Here is a 16,693-nt window from a genome sequence, read left to right as displayed (position 1 = left end):
CCCAGCTCCCTCAGCCTCTGCTCACAGCCCAAGGGCTCCAGCCCCACCTTGGAGGCCCTTCCCAGACCCTGCTCCAGCTGCCAGACATCTTTCCTGCCCTGGGCAACCCAAACCAGGCCACAGTGACCTGGATAATCCCTGTCCTTGGTGTCCTGGTCACACAGCCCTGGCCCCTTGTCCCCGTGTCAGGCTCTGGGGTGGATCCTGTGGAACATCCTTTGGTGGAGGCTGTGGCTCCAGGTGGGCCGGGGGGATCCTGGGGGACAGGGACCCTGCTGGGCATGGACAGCATTGGACTTGTTGGGAGAAACTGTGAGGGGGAGCTGGGGCGGAGTGACCAACCCAGTGACCTGACACAGCCCTGCTGGGATGTCACACAGCCCCTCTGGGATGTCACACAGCCGCTCTGGGATGTCACAACCTGCTCTGTGATGTCACAGCCCATTCTGCAATGTCACACAGCTGGTCTCCGATGTCACACCAGAGTCTGTGATGCCATAGTCTGCACTGTGATGTCAGACCTCTGCCCTGTGATGTCACAGCTGGATCTCTGATGTCACAGAGGCAGACTATGATGCCATGGCTGCTCGATGACCTCACCTAAACCACTCTGTGATGTCATAGCCCACTCTGTGACCACATGGTACCAGATGATAAATTGTCTTCACCAGGTGAGCTCACACCTGGAGCTTGTTCTCCACAACCCCAGGCCTGTGGAAACCACACAATGCCCATTGTGTGAGAAGGGGAACTGGAAGTTCAGCAGCCTCAGTGTCCTGCCAGCTCAGCCAGGCCCACGGGAACATTGGGGTCCATGACCACCAGGGACCACCAGGGAGACCCCCAGGACAGGAGAATGCATGGGTAAAGGGGAGGGGAAATATATTAATTATTTTGGGGAAATGATTATCATATGTATTTTTAGTCCAGGACAATCAATGAATATGTATGAAAAATACAGAATATAAACAGAAACTTTCCTGTACTCAGCATGCACAGCTTTGGGAGGAGCTCTCCCCCGTGCATCCAGCTGAATAAAGAATGCTGCTTCTTAATGCTACATTGGGGTTAAGAAATTTTCTGTTTTACCAAATTTTTGGTAACACTCCCACTGCCAAGGAAAGCTCTGTCTGCTGCTGTTCACAGAGAAGGGCTGGTGGCAGATGTGGGGCTCAGAGGCTGCCTGGGGCACAGTGACCATGAAATAATGAAGTGTTCAATGTTCTGGGAAAGAGGGAGGGGCAGCAACCAAACTTCTGTACTGGAATTAGAAAGGGCAGACTTTGGCCTGTTTAGGCTGCAGATTTGGGGAATACCTAATCAGGTAGTGATTGCTTTAAGGGAAACAGCCCGTAAAAGCAAAGGGGTCCTGGAAGGATGGAGACATTTCAAGAAAGTAATCATAAGGGGGAAGAAGCAGCCTGTCCCAGTGTGGCAGAAGATGAGCTAGTGAGGAAAATGACTGGCCTGGCTGCCCATGGAGCTTTTCTGGAGACTCAGGGGTGGAAAAAGGACCAGCAACTCAGGAAGTCTTTAAGGATGTTGCTGGGTCATCCAGAAAGAAAATCTGAGAGCTGAAAACTCTATTAAAACTTAACCTGGAGGGTTCTGCAAAAAGAATAAAAATGTTTTCATAAAAAGAATAATAGCAAAAAGGAGAGGTAGGAGAACCTCTACTCTTTTTTGGATGCAGTGGAGAATATAGTAACAAAAGATAAGGAAAAGGCAGAGCTACTTTACCCCTAGTTTGTTACAATTTTCAATATTAGAAGAGGATATCCTCAGGACAAGTGTTCTCCTGAGCTGGTAAATGGGCACAGGGAGCAGAACAGCCCCTGGAATCCAGGAGGAAGCAGTGGGTGACCTGCTGAGCCACTCAGATGCTCACAGATGAATGGGATCAGACAGGATCCATCCCAGGGGGATGAGGGAGCTGTGGATGAGCTCCCCAGGCTGCTCTCCATCATTTACCATCAGTGCTGGCTGAGCAGGGAGCTCCCAGAGGACTGGAGGTGCCAAGGTGAGCCCATCCCCAAGAAGGGCTGTAAGGAGGATCTGGGGACCTCCAGGCCTGTCAGCCTGACCTGGGTGCCCAGCAAGGTCATGGAACAGATCACCCTGAGTGCCATCACAGGGCACCCACAGGATGGCACTCACAGGAAACTCCCAGCTGATGGGAACAAACTTTCTGGCTGACTGTAGAGGCCAGGACAAACCTGGGTGGTTTCTGTGCCATCCCCCAGCCCTTGTTGGCCCCAGAGGCTGATGGCATTTGTGCTCCCTCAGGTTCATGTCCCCACAGCAACAGCATGGGGGTGCTCCCGCCTGCTTTGCAATGCAAACAGGGGCTGCTGAGCCAGTGCTGCCGTGTCTGTGCCTGCAAGGATGGGGCACCTGTGTGAGCTGGGGGAGAGGCCAGGGCTGCAGAGGGGGCATGTTGTTGGCAGTTCCATGAGGACGCTCTGGGACGCTGCCCTGGGCTGTGCAGCGCACTGGGGATGGATCAGTCCCTACTCTGCTGCTCCTTCCCGTCTGCCCCAGGGCCCTTGCAGAGCCCCAGCTGTTGCTGCCCTTGGCTGCCATGGCAACCCTCAGGACAAAGCGGTGCCAGGGCTGTTCCAGGTACAATTGCAGTGACACTCGTTGGTGCCACCAGGTTCCATGGCAACAGCCACGGGGACCCGTTCCTTTGTTTGGTGCCATGGCAACCAATGCCCGGAGCTGTTGTGATGGTTGGTGGCCATGGAAAGCTGCCCTGGGCCCTTGCTCAGGGCTGGTGTCAGTGCCCAGAGCCAGAGGGGATCCCTTGCTGGGAGCTGTGCCATGGCCACCTGCCCTGTGCCGCGCTGGCCGCTCTGGCACCAGGAACCAGCAGCCAGCGGCACTGCCAGGGCCAAAGGCCAGGTCAGCCAGACAGAAAGGGGCAGGGCTGGGCACTGTTTCCATGGCAACCGGCACTGGGGGGACACCTGGGTCACCTGGCCTGGCAGTTGCCATGGAAACCCCCGGCAGGGACTGAGGGCACAGCCCCTGGCACTGAGACACTGCTGGGCCGGGTGCTGAGCACAGGGCTGAGCACGCAGAGATGGTTTTGTTCTTGCTGAGCTGCAGCACAGCCAAGGCCTGTCCTGCCCCTCGTCCAGCCACGCTGGGGAGGGGCTGGGGCTGCGGGGGAGCTGGGCAGGGGACACAGCCAGGACAGGGGACCCCAACTGAGCCCGGGCATAGCCCAGACCAGAGCACATCATGCTCAGGGTATGAAGGGGGGAACAGGGAGGAAGGGGGGAATTTTGGAGTGAAGGCTTTTGACTTCCCAGGGAACACTTAGGCAAGAGGGGGCCCTGTTTCTCCAGTGAGCAGAGTCACTATCAAAGACACAGACACCAACTGAAGGAATTGTGTCATTTATATCATGCACAGCTGCAGAGATTTACAAAAGGATGAGCTCAGCAAAGCACATCATCATTAGCAAAGAATTACAAAAGAACCTCAGCAATCCATCATAACCCATCATTACATTTTGATGACCAATCCCTTGGTGAAACACTAGAGGTGTTTGTGGCAGACAAAGATTCTGGCTGGCTATCAAGGTACACCTTACAGACATCAGTAGTACTTTAGTGACACCGTTCTTCATTCTTTTTTCTCAATCTCATTCCAATTAGGAACAAGAAATCTGTTGTGCATGGAGCTGGCACCTTTTTAATTCCAGAATAATGCCCCCAGGCCCTTTGCTGTTCAGCATTACCATGCTGTCTGTGGCTCACAAGGCTTGGGGGGCCCTTTCCCCTCTGGCTGGAAGGGGCCGGGTCCCAGTCCCTGAGGGGCACCCAGGCTCCTGGATGGAATTCCTGTGCAAGTTCCTCAGTGTCACAGCAGCCTTCACATGAAGCCCCTTGGATCAGAGCATTTTCCAAAGGGGCCCTTGGGGCAAACAGGGAGATCTGGTCTGGCAGGATGTGTAAAACAGTATCCTGGTAGATCTACTTGTTCTCACACAGAATCCTTGGCTGCAGGGACACATTCCCATTGTTACTGCCCAGGTTTCAGGACTCAGAGTTGTCTTTCCTAGGAGCTGCTCCTTCAGCTGCCTTGGGAGGCCTTTTGGCCTCGGGACCCACACTCTGGCTCCATTATTAGGACTGCTGCACCCAAGCCCTTTATTTGCACAAACAGTGGTGATTGGAGCTGGATCTCCTTTTTTCACAATCATTCCGAAAAATGCAGTATCAATAATTGTGCTACCCTGTCACAGGGTTGACTAATCCAATCCTGGTCACTATTGTTTACAGAATTACTGCAATTTCTCCTGGATATTCTGCATCAATTCCTCCTTCCATGACAGGAACACTTTGCAAGGCCAAGCTCCAAGGGCGCAGTTACCAAAGCAAAGTGTCCTGGAGGAATCTGAATTCCTGTTTCAGTACTGATAGCTCTTATTTGCTTTGAATTTCTCCCAATGAATTCCAATGCATGAAGGCCCAGCCCTGCAGCCTCTGGGCTGGCCCTGCCAGGGGCTATCACAACCAGAACAATTTACCAGGCAGCCCAAGTCTCACTGCCCAGGGTTGGATTTGCAAATTGGGGGCAGCCGTGCACAGCCAGGGGGTTTCCATTTCCCCAGTGGGCCATTGTGAAGTGTGGAGAGAGTCCCTGTAAGATCTATGTGTTGGATAAGTGGGTCCCAGCTATTCTAATTGAGCTACAGCTGCAAAGTCCTTAGTTGGGCAGCAGCTGTAGCTTGTGAAGGCCACTGGGATAAAAGGGGTGGGCCGAGAGCCCAGGATGAGCCCCTGTGGAAGCCATGAGGAACTGCACAGCAGAGAAGAGCTACATGGTAGAAAACCAGCAAGAAGGTATGGACTTTAAGATGGGACTCCAGAAATATGAAATACAATAAGATAACAACAACAATTGGTGACCCCGACGTGATGGAGGTATGCAGCCTGAAGAGCTGTGGAAAATAGGACAGCCTGAGAGCTGTAGCAGCCTGAAGAGCTGTGGAAGATAGGTGTAGCAGCCTGAAGAGCTGTGGACTGTGGGAAGGGCAGCCTAGAATTGCAGAAAGAACATAGCTATTGAATCAAGGAGCTGTGGCAGCCAGGAGCTGTGAGAAATATGGCCTTTGAATCAAGAAGCTGTGTGTTGTACAGAGTCCCTGTAAGATCTATCTGTTGGATAAGTGGGTCCCAGCTATTCTAAATGAGCTACAGCTGCAAAGTCCTTAGTTGGGCAGCAGCTGTGGCTTGCAAAGATAACTGGGATAAAAGGGGTGGGCCGAGAGCCCAGGATGAGTCCCTGTGGAAGCCATGAGGAACTGCACAGCAGAGAAGAGCTACATGGTAGAAAACCAGCAAGAAGGTATGGACTTTAAGATGGGACTCCAGAAATATGAAATACAATAAGATACAACAACAGTGAAGGGCATGGAGCACATCTGGGAGATGGGTTCTCCATGGGCAAAGGTTCCCATCTCCTCATCTTTCCAACTGCTCTTTTAACAACCCCTTCACCCTTTCAACCAATCCTGCAGCTTGTGCATAGTCTGGTACATGAAAAACCCTGCAGGCAAAATCACTATATTTTTCACAGGAACAGACAAAGCACTCTGCATCACAGTATCAGTACACCCTGTAAAAATAGCCAATTTCCTCGCTTCCTCCTTTTTCCATTGTATACAATCTCACAAAGTTGACCACTGACATTAGGGCCCTGGCGAATCCTGTTCTGTAGGGTATTTAGTGTTACATCCCTGAGGAGCCAAAGATACCAAATTAGTATTGTCAGCACTATTTCACATTATTATTATAAGTACATATTTATATATAAATACAGATATAGACATGTAGATATAGACATATATACATAAAAATCTATAAATATAAACATGAAGGTCTTATTATACTATAAATATGTATATAGTTATTTGTTATATTGATATTTCACTTGCACAAGTGCATCTGAGCTCAAGATTAAAACCTTCTTCTCCTGCTCCATGTGGGAGCATTCCAACAATAATTGTTCCTTCTGAAGGTGCTGTTTCCTACGTACTCTCAACAAATTCATCTTTGTCTACCCAAATCCACAAGGTCTTTTCCTTTTCCATTTGCAATTTTTGGATGCATTTGAAGCCATCCAGGGGTGCAGCCTCTTTTACCCGACTGCCCCACTGCTCACACAGGGCTCCGACCTCAGTCCACTCCAGAGCCAGGGAACTCCAGGGAAGGGCTTCCCAGCTGGGAATTTCTGATGGGACTGATTCCTCACATTTACACTGAACAAGTGACATTTTGTTGGCATCTGGCCAGACTGTGCCAGTTTTGTTTTACCAATGGCCAAAGTCAGCACCAAAGACACAGACACCAACTGAAGGAATCAGTGTCATTTCCTGCAGTTCAGAGCAGCAAAGAATCACAAAAGGAGCAGCTCAGCAATGCACCCAACCATCCCCACCAAAGATTGCAGCAGTGATTAACAAAGATCCAGCAGCATTTACCCTCAGCCTTTACCATCCCCCAGACCCACACAGCAGCTGGGGAAGCTGTCACAGCCAAGGCTGCAGAGCCACTCCTGGGCACTGGGAATTCCTGCAGGTGCCTCCAGCTCCAGGAGAGGCTCTAACCCCGCTGGGAGAGGGCCCAGCTCTGACAGTGCTGAATAAACAAACTGACAGCACTGCTAGTGTGGCAACATCTGCTTTCATCCTCCTCTTGGGTCCCTGCCAAAGCCAGGCCAGGGCCCCAGGAGGAACCAAGGGAGGTGACTTTGACCATACAGCCTCAAATAAGGCCAGATGTCAGATTTCATGGCCTTGTCTGGCTTCTAAATACACAAAGGTCAATACATGTTTCACTAATGAGTGGCTACATCTATCACAGTGCTAATGACCATGCATATTTCATTAGGGAGCAGATACAAAGATAACGTTTGCTTGGAAGGTTCATCCAGAGGCCACCTTTGGCTCAGGGCCTGCTGTCCAGGCCTCACTCAGGGCTGGTGTCCAGGCCTTGGCATTCAGGGACGTGGTTTAGTGCTGGGCTTGGCATTGCTGGGTGAGCGGCTGCACTGGGTGAGCTCAGAGGGCTTTTCCAACAGAAAGGATTCTGTGATTCCATGATTCTATCCACTGCATTCAGCAGGGGCTATTTTAGAAGCATTACTTTGCTCCAAAAGTTCTCTCTTGCCCAGCTCCTGTGGCCTGAGGCTTCAGCTCCTGGTGCTGAGCTGCTCATGCTGAACGAGATGGCTCAGAGAGAAGAACACAGTCCATGCAATTCCTTCTGGGACACGGAGAGGGGAGGCTGTGCAAAGAGGAGCATGGTTTGCTGTGGCCTCCTCTCTGCCCTTCACGCCTTTCAGTGCTTTGAACCAGCCAAGAGCTTTCTCCAAGAGTGCAATGGAGCAGCTGTTCCTGCTCTCAGGCCTGGCTCTCTCCAGTCTCTGCCCTTGCCTGCTTCTGTCCCTCTTGCTGTGCCCTCTGTTCCCCCAGGGCTCGCTGGCTACTGCCCAGGACTGTGGCACTGGCACAGATCCAATGCTCCAGAGCCTCCTTTCTGTGCCCTTGGAGCTGCCTGGGCACAGCAGCCTTTGCAATCTGGAAGCTCCCCATGCACAGGGAGTGCCCAGCTCTGTTCCTTGCACAGCCTCCAGGAGCCCAGGGCTGCCATCTCCAGTCCCTGCTGGCCCTGGGGGCTCCCAGGTGCCTCAGGCTGCTGTGACACCGCTGCACACGCGAGGGAAGAGGGGCAGGGCCTGTGCTCAAAGTCAGCTCCATCTGCTGCTGCTGCTGCTGCTGTGGGGTCATTTGTGCAGCCCTGTCTGCCCAGAGTCAGGGATCAGATCCTGCCAGTCTCTTCCAGCCCTGGCTGCTCAGAGTTTGGGCCTGGGAGCCTCAGGTGGCCAAAGGCAGCTGCTGCTGGTGCCTCTGTGTGCCCGTGTTCAGCAGTGCTGCTCCATCAGTCTGTACCCAGCAACGGGGAAAAGCCTCAGCCTTGCAGGGTCAGGAGCTGCCGGGCTCTGCCTGAGCAGCTCAGCCAGCAGGAAGGGAGCTGCTCCACACGGGAACCAAGAGCAAAGGACATTCTTTTTGTAGGACATGTTTTCTATTGAAAGGAAAAAAAAGGAAAAAGTAATCAAAAACTATATAAAATGTGAAAGATAAAAAAAAACCCCAAGTGTGCAGTGAAAAATCATCTCAAACTTTGAATTAAGAGGCAACTGATCTTTTGAAAGAGAACTCAGTTATTTACTTTGTAAATGTGCTGATGGCATGGATCCATCTTACTGACCTCAGCAGTCTTTTTAAAAAGTTTTTGGGGATTGTTTCCAATATTGTTATTTTAAATTGTGGTCGAGGCAAGAGGAAATTGCTTTGTGCCCTTCCAGCTCCAAGCAGGACTGGAAATGGAAACTCTTTCAAAGCCCAAATCCTTTACAAGACAACCTTCCTTCTCAGCCTGGGAATGAGCTGCACATTCCCATTGAAACTTTCAGGGATTTCTTAGAGTCACAAAGTCCCACTGACAGCTTTTTGCTCTGGTGTGGAAGTGCAGAAGGGCAATTCTCCATCCACCAGCTCCAGATTGCACTGCCTCAGGAGCACGGCCCACTCGCCAGCTTTGGCCCACTTGTGGCACTTCTAGAGGAGGAAGAAAGTGCAATTGCACAATTCCAGCCAATCAAGAAGGACGAATGGGACAGACAAAACACCCTGTACAGATCCAGGCGTTCAGCTGGACTGTGGAGAGTTTGGGTCCTTGCCAATTGGATGTGTGTCCCCAGCTGCAATCTCTGGGCCTGCAGCAGAGTCTCACTCACCTGCCAAAGCAGAAAGCTCAGGCGCTGTGCTCACAACGGGCTCGTCTGATGCAGAGCTGTCAGAGCAATGTGAGGGCAGAGCCAGCCCAGCTGGGCCCAGGGCTGAGCCCAGCAGAGCCCTGGCAGAGCCCAGAGCAGCCTCAGCACCCGCAGAGCCCGGCTGCAAGGGGAGAAAGCAGAAAGTGCCCATCAGCTGAGGGCTCCTGTGCCCTTGTGCCAAGGCCTGCGGTGCCCAGGACATGCTGGCCGTGCCCAGAGCTGCCCATCCCTGCTGCCTTTGGCAGCAGAGCAGGAGGGCAGGACACGTGCCCAGCCTGCAGCCAGCCAGGGCACATCCAGCCCTCAGCAGCTGCCCAGAGCCAAAAAGCAGCTGGGCAGCTGACTGAAGAATTCATTGCGTCTGTCCCAGCAAAGGGGGAACCTTTGGTGCCCAGCTGTGCCATGCCCAGATCTGGGAGCAACCCCCTGCCTGTAGACTCACCTGCAAATTGGACCTGGAGCCTGGCTTTGAAGAAGGTGCCAGAATCCAAGTCCATCATCTTCAGCTGGCCAGGCCAAGGAAGAGATTATCATCCTTGAGGTTGTCCTTGGTGTCTCCAGCACCAGCCCCATTTGGAACAGCTTCTCCAGGGGCTCCTTCTCCTTCCCTGGGGTCAGACCAGGCTGTCAGGGCTCTGCCCAGGGCCCCAGCCATCCATGGACCAGGATGGGATGGATCCCAAACAAAACCAGGGGGATGGTGGCAACCAGTGCTTGTCACACCGGGTCTCCAGCTCAGCTCCAGCCCAAGAGCTGCGTGTTCCCTTCTGCTGACCCCTGCTCAGAGCTACAGGCAGGACAAAACCAGCCTGGTTTGCTTTGCCACTGATTGCCAAGAGATGCGTGGAGCTGGTACCTGCTAGGTCCCTGGATCCAACTGTGCACGTGGATTTCTTCAGTCTTCTAGGGCAGGGAAACACCCTTCACCCAGAAAAGCTCTTCTAAGGATGGCCTGTCCAAGGGTTGCATGGACAAACACCTCTTAATAACATCTTGGCACTCTGGGGAGAGAAACCAGAAACCACCAGTCAGTTGGAGAAGTTGCCCTCCTGTTCCCATGCCCAGGTCATGCTGGGTGTGACCAGAGCTGGGCCTAAACTTCCCCATGGATGCTCTGTTTGGAGGACAGCAGGAGAGCAGGACATGTGCCTGCTCAGCAGCTGCCAGAGTGGTTTGCCCATGAGCCCGCTGCTGTCTCCCAGCACTGGTATTCCCCCCGTGCCCAGAGATGAGGATCCACCTTGAGAGAGCCATCGTGGGAACAAGATCCGCCCCCGGATGATCTCCTGGCCCCTCCGGAACGGGTGCTTCCCCATGACCAGGTGGCACAGCAGGAGGCCCAGGGACCAGATCGTGGCTGCCTCGCCGTGGTAGCGTTGGTGCTGGATCCACTCTGGTGGGCTGTAGGACTGGGTTCCTGTGGAACACAGACACAGCTCAGCAGGGGGCTGCTGCTGCTCCCAGAGCCCGGCCCCAGCATCCCTGGGCATGTGGGGGCTGCCCCAGAGGCACACGGGGTGAGCGCTGCCCTCTCGCCAGCACCTGGGACTTGTGCACAAACTCGCAGCTGGAAAAGAAGCCACTGGACTGGAAGAGGGCAGCACAATCCTTGGGAAAGCCCAACCATGACACACAAAGGAAAAACCTACCCAGTAGTGGAGAAAACCCACTCTCCTCCCCACCTGCATGGCCCCCAAAAATGTTAATAAGCCAAGGTGAACAAGGAGAGCGGAGCAGTCCAGCCCTTTCTTGCCTGCACACCAAACCATCCGGGAAATGGGGTCAGACCCCCCTCTCTGCTGCCCCCATGGGGGTTTGTGTCAGGCTGGCTGCCCCAGCTCCAGCCCCAGCCCAGGGCACAGTGGGTGCTGAAGGCTGTCAGCAGGGCTGGGAGCTGGCCGCCCTCACACCCCACCCAAATCAACTCGGCTCTAGCATCAATCCCATCCCAGCTGCAATAGAGGGAAGCCCCAGTGCTGCACCCAGGCTGGGCCACGAGATGCCCAGGAGCCCTGCGAGGGCTCACCTGCAAATTGGGTGTAGGCTGTGTCTTGGAGGAAGGCGCCACAGCCAAAGTCGATCAGTTTCAGCTGCCTGCTGGCCAGGTCGAGCAGGACATTCTCGGGCTTAATGTCCCGGTGCAGGCCCCCGCAGCTGGTGCAGTGCTGCACGGCCTCCAGCACCTGGCGGAACAGCTCCCGCGCCTCCTCCTCCGGCAGGAACCCCCGCTCCGCCAGGAAACCCGAGAGCTCCTGGCACCGCTCCGGACACTCCAGCACCAGCAGGAAGCTGTCGGGGAGCTCAAGCCACTCCAGGAGCTGAATGACACCGCCACAGCCACCGGACACCTTGGCCAGCAGCACGATCTCCAGGGGTGCGCTGGTGCCGTCGGGCTGCGGGAGGAGCACGACGCCGTCAGTGGGGCCGAGGCCGTGCGCGGCTCTGGGAGCCCTCAGCCAGCCCAGGATGCTCTGCATGCCCCGCTCAACCCACGCCCGCTCTCCCCGCAGGGCTCACGGCGGCTCCCACCGTGCCGGGCCCCGGCTCCTCGCCGCCCGGCACGGCCCGACTGCTGCCGCTGGCTCCGCTCACTCACCAGCTCGCCCCAGTGCCGGATGCGATCCCTCGGCACGCGTTTGATGGCCACCTGCGAGCGAGGGAGAGCAGCGGGCTGAGCCCCCCGCCCGTCCCGCCGCGCCCCGACCTTCTCCTCCTCCTCCCTCCTCCTCCGCCCCCTCCTCCTGCGCCCGCCGCCGGCCCCGCCGCTCACCGGGGCGCCGTCCGAGAGCCGCGTGGCTGCGAAGACGCTGCCGAAGCCGCCGCGTCCCAGCAGCGATCCCAGCCGGTACCGCTCCTGTAGGGCCTCCTGTGCCGTCCCTGCGGGCGGGACGCGGCTGTCAGCGCTCGGCCCGGGTCCAGCAACGGCCCCCGAGCGCCCCTCACCCGCCCCGGGCCCGGCATCCCCACCCGCCCCGGGCCCCGGCGGCTCGGGGCCGGCGGCCGCACTTCCGAGCGGCGGAGCTCGGGCCGGGGAAGCCGCAGCGGAAGCGGCGGGAGCGGCCGCGCCGCGTGTGTGCTCCGCGGGCCCCGGGAGGAGCAGGGGCCGGGGCCGGGACCGGGGTCGGGACCGGAGCCTGCGTCGGGTCCGGGGCCGGGCTCGGGCCAGGCGGAGCCGAAGGGCGGCGATGCCGTCCCCGCCCCAGGCACTGATGCCCGCCCAGCAGCGCCACCGCCAGCACGGCCAGAGCCGGGCGGAGGCGAGACCGCGGCGGGACGGCCGGGGCCGGGCACGGGGCAGCCCCGCCCGGGGCCGGGGGCGGGCCGGGGGCATGGCCCTGCCCTGCAGGGGAGAGGGAGGCAGGGAGAGGAGAGGGACGCCGGGCAAGGGACCCTGAGAGAAGGGTGCCCGACAGCGGGAAAGGGAGAGAAAGAGAAATAAAGAGACAAAGAGAAAGAGAAAGAAAAATAGGGGAAAGCGTGTTTTAAATTATCTGTTTTGCTGCTCTCGCCGCTGCTGCTGCCGCTGCTGCTGCCGCTGCTGCTGCCGCTGCCGCTGCTGCTGCCGCTGCTGCAACTGAAGCACCGGGGCCGTTCGTCCCCGTGTCCGTTCCCCGCTCGCCCCACGAGCCCCACGTTCGAGCCCCGCGCGCCCCGGGGACAGCCCCTCCGTCTGCCCAAACACGGGAACTTTGCAGCCTTGAGCCCGGATGCAGAGCCCTGACTCCTGCACTCTGGCACAGCGATCCCCTCGCTCGCTGCTGTGCATTGTCCTTGCTGAGGGTCAAACACTGTCGGGGCACCTTCCCTTGGGGTAGGATTCCTACCTGACCCAAGCACTGCACTTACATCTCCAGTGTTGCTTTCCTGTAAAAACAGGGGAAGGAAAACTGTGTGTGGCTCATGGTATTTTAGAGTGTCTAAAAATCACTAAGTCAGTGATCCTAGAGGTGAGGTGCATCTGGAATTACTGGGATGCAACATAGAAAAGGGGAACATAGAAATAAATAGAGGAAAACACCTTGGATTGTTTCTTTTATTTCACATCTGGAAAGCTGTTTCAGTTTTCCAGGAGTCTTCTCCTGTCTGCTCTTCCCAAAAATCTCTCATGGAGAACAAGGTTGAGCTTCTGTCACAAGATTTTCCATCAGGAAATTATGCCACTGGTGAAATTTTCATTGTGACTGTTTGTGCTGGTTTAGGGCAAATTTTGGGAGGAAACCTCCTAAAGGGGTCTGTCTAAAAAGCAAGTTCAAGCGGCCCCTCCCCCTACTAGTTCAGGAAAAGACTTCCCTTGAGAAAAGTGAAAAAAGATCCCAGTTTTTTTAATGAGTAAAGTATTCACAAGCACAAAAAATGAATAATATTAAATAAACCTCTGACAGTGCTGAAGAGATGGCAAATTCAGGAAGTCCTTTTTGTGGGTTGTAGTTGGCTCACTCGGTCTCTTCTAAGTCCCTCTGGTGCTGGAATGCAGCGTCCCAGAGCTCGGGGGGCCACAGGTGTGAGCTGCTGCCGGTGTTTATCTGGGTTTTCAGTCCAGAGCAGGTGTAAACAGTTCCAAGAAAAAGGAAAGTCACAGTCCAAAGAAACTTCTCTGCCTAAGCTAGCTGAAACCAAATTGCTAGACCTAGGCTGTCAAGACACCGGGAAATTTCCAAATCTAGGCACTGGCGGTCCCAGCAAACACTAGATATGGATGGTGCTAGAGTCAGAACCTGGAAATTTCCAAAATTTTAGATTTCTGTGCCAGTAAATCACTGGACTTGGGCTGTGCCAGCACCAGGAAATTTCCAAATCTGGGTACTGGGGCAGCAAACACAAGATGTGGGAGGTGCCAGACCCAGTAGCAGGAAGTTGCCAGGTTTTGGATTTCTGTGCCAGCAAATTGCTGTACTTGGGCTGTTCCAGAATAGGGAAATTTTTGGATCAAGGGACTGGCAGTGCCAGCAAACCCCACATTTCAGGAAGGATTGGATCTGGACCCTTCCCTTCCCTTCCCTTCCCTTCCCTTCCCTTCCCTTCCCTTCCCTTCCCTTCCCTTCCCTTCCCTTCCCTCCCTCAACAAGGTGCCAGAGGGGCTGGACAGCAGCCAGGCAGAAAGGGACCTGCAGGGACTGATGGACAGCAGGTTGGACATGAGCCAGCAGTGTGCCCAGGTGGCCAAGCAGGCCAGTGGCTCCTGGCCTGGATCAGGAATGGTGTGGCCAGCAGGAGCAGGGCAGGGATTCTTCTCCAGTGCTCAGCACTGCTTGGGCAGCACCTCGAGTGCTGTTTGCAGTTCTGGTGCCCCCATTTTAGGACATGGAGGAGCTGGAGCGTGTCCAGAGAAGGGCAACAAGGCTGGTGATGGGTCTGGAGCACAAGTCCTGTGAGGAGTCGCTGAGGGAGCTGAGGTTGTTTATCCTGGAGAAGAGGAGGTTCAGGGGAGACAAGGCAGTGTCAGGGCACAAGTTGGACTTGATGATCTCCATGGCCTGTTCCACCCTTGCTGATTCTGGGATTCTTTGAAAGAACCCTTGGAGCAGTTGCAGGAGGAGCCCTGGGCCTCCTCTTCAGAAGCTCCAGCAGCCCAGGTCCCTCAGCTTCTCCTGCCAGCCCCAAAGCCCATCCTGTCAGTCCTGCAGAGCCTCTGCAGCTCCTCCTCACCGCCCGGAACAGGGAGCCCCAGAGCCAGACAGAGCAGCCCAGGTGTGCCCCCCTGGCCTGGGGTGCCGCTGGCAAGGGAGCAGCACCAGGCACTGCAGGAGCCTGCAGACAATTCCTGCAGCACTTGCAGGATGATCCTGCTGCCCAAGGGACGTTCCCATGGTGCCAAGTCAGGAACTGCAATGGAGAGTGGGGCCAGAGAGGAAAGGGCAAGAAGGAATGGGCTGTTTGCAGGGGAGGGAACAGGGCTGGGCAATCGGAAGACATTTGTATCAGGAAGAGTAAAGAAAGCAAAGGTGAAGCCAAGGAAATGCTCAGGACAGTTTGGGGGTGGCTGCCAGGCAGCCCTGGCTCTGACCAACAGCGTCTGCAGTGGGACAGGAAACTCCCAGCTGATGGGAACAAACTTTCTGGCTAAATGCAGAGGCCAGGACAAAGCTGAGTGGTTTCCCTGGTGTCCCCCAGCCCTTGCTGGCCCCAGGGGCTGATGGCATTTGTGCTCCCTCAGGTTCATGTCCCCACAGCAACAGCATGGGAGTGCTCCCCCTGCTCTGTTCAATGCAAACAGGGGCTGCTGAGCCAGTGCTGCCGTGTCTGTGCCTGCAAGGATGGGGCACCTGTGTGAGCTGGGGGAGAGGCCAGGGCTGCAGAGGGGGGCTGTTGTTGGCAGCTCCATCAGGATGCTCTGGGACGCTGCCCTGGGCTGTGCAGCGCACTGGGGATGGATCAGCCCCTGCTCTGCTGCTCCTTCCCATCTGCCCCCGGGTCCCTGCAGAGCCCCAGCCATGCTGTTTGCCCCCAGCCTGCCCACGGCCAGCCTGGGCTGCTCATGGGGGTTTTCTGTGCTGAGAATCGGCCTGGGTGTGTTCTTGGGAGAGCCTGGGCAAGGAGCCTGGAGCCCCCAGGGCCAGGGCTGAGGCGTCAGTGCTGCCCCAGCAGTGCCCATGGCCTGTCTCTGCTGCAGCCCCGGCACTGCCGCCCCCAGGGCTGTGCCCAGCCATGAGAGCACTCAGGTCCTACAGCAATACTAGGGCCACCAGGGCAGCCAAGGGAATCTAGATAGCCCTGACAGCTTTTGTCTGGGAGGTACCATTGGAAAACCATATAAAGAATTTTGGAGGCGGATTCTCAATTTTGGCCATGGATGGCTGGACTTGAAAGTGTTTTCTTCAATGGGAAGAAAAGAACGGGCCCCCAGTGTTTTGAAGGCACATGAGGGGTGGCCCTCAAGAGGCCAAGGGCAGCCAGAGCTATCTGTCCTGGCAGGTTTCATATGGGAATAATCCTTGGATATAATCAGATTTGAGGGAGGAATCCCAATTTCAGCCTTGAACCCCTGGAGGAGAAGGACAGTTCTTTCCCACAGGAAGGAATGCACAGAACTCCAGGGTTTCAGGGGATGATAAGAAGCAACTCTCAACATGCCAAGGCCAGCGGGACCAGTCAAGCAGCCCCCAGGAGGCCCAGCCACCCAGACCTGTTCCATGTTCCTGGATCCTTGGGGCCCTGCAGCATCAAAATTGCCCCTTGGTTCCATGAGGCCCTGTAGGATCACCACAGATCTTTGTTTCCATGAGGCCCAGTGATATAACAATGGTCTCCTTGGCTCTGCAGTGGCACAATGGCCCCTTGCTTTCCATGAGGCCTTGCAGTGTCCAAATGGTTTCCTTCTTGCCATGGGACTGCACAAGGCCACAATGGCCCCTTGCTTCCATGAGGTCACAGTGTCTCCAAATGGCCCCTTGGTTCTATTGGGTTCCCTGGGATCACAGTGGCCCCTTGGCTCCAGCAGGCCTCGATGTGTTACACTGGCCCCTTGTTTCCATGGGGACCCACAGTGTCCCAATGGCCCATTGATTCCATGAGGTTGTGTAGTGTCACAATGATCTCCTTGGTTCTGGGGCCCTGCTGTGGCTGCTGTGTAACAATGGACCTGTGGTACCATGAGGTTCCGTAGTGTCACCATGGTCCCTTTGGTTCCACAAGGCCTTGCTATGCCACAATGGCCGCTTGGTTCCATGAGGTTCTGTACTGTCAACAATGATCTCCTTGGTTCCGCAGTGTCATAATGGATCCTTGGTTCCATGAGGAGCCTGGCCTCCCACAGCCCCTCACAGCTCCCCATGGCCCCTCATGGCCCCTCACAGCCCCTCATGGCCCCTCACAGCCCCTCATGGCTCCCTCACAGCTC

General features: G+C 55.7%; 1 protein-coding gene across 1 annotated transcript; it reads right to left on the bottom strand.

Moving 5' to 3' along the window:
- Nucleotides 1–9,759: 9,759 nt before the first annotated feature.
- On the bottom strand, nucleotides 9,760–16,468 carry LOC132087157 (serine/threonine-protein kinase pim-1-like). The gene is made up of 6 exons (XM_059493202.1): nucleotides 16,445–16,468; nucleotides 11,627–12,196; nucleotides 11,453–11,503; nucleotides 10,883–11,249; nucleotides 10,097–10,273; nucleotides 9,760–9,857 (listed from the first exon to the last, which is right to left on the bottom strand). Exons 1-6 carry the CDS (start codon nucleotides 16,466–16,468, stop codon nucleotides 9,760–9,762), a joined length of 1,287 nt encoding a protein of 428 aa, XP_059349185.1.
- Between the last annotated feature and the right edge of the window lie 225 nt (nucleotides 16,469–16,693).

The sequence above is a fragment of the Ammospiza nelsoni genome, unplaced genomic scaffold, assembly GCF_027579445.1.
Source record: "Ammospiza nelsoni isolate bAmmNel1 unplaced genomic scaffold, bAmmNel1.pri scaffold_40, whole genome shotgun sequence".
Lineage (NCBI taxonomy): Eukaryota > Metazoa > Chordata > Aves > Passeriformes > Passerellidae > Ammospiza > Ammospiza nelsoni.
Note: the sequence above shows the minus strand (reverse complement) of the source record. Positions and strands in the feature narration are given on the sequence as shown.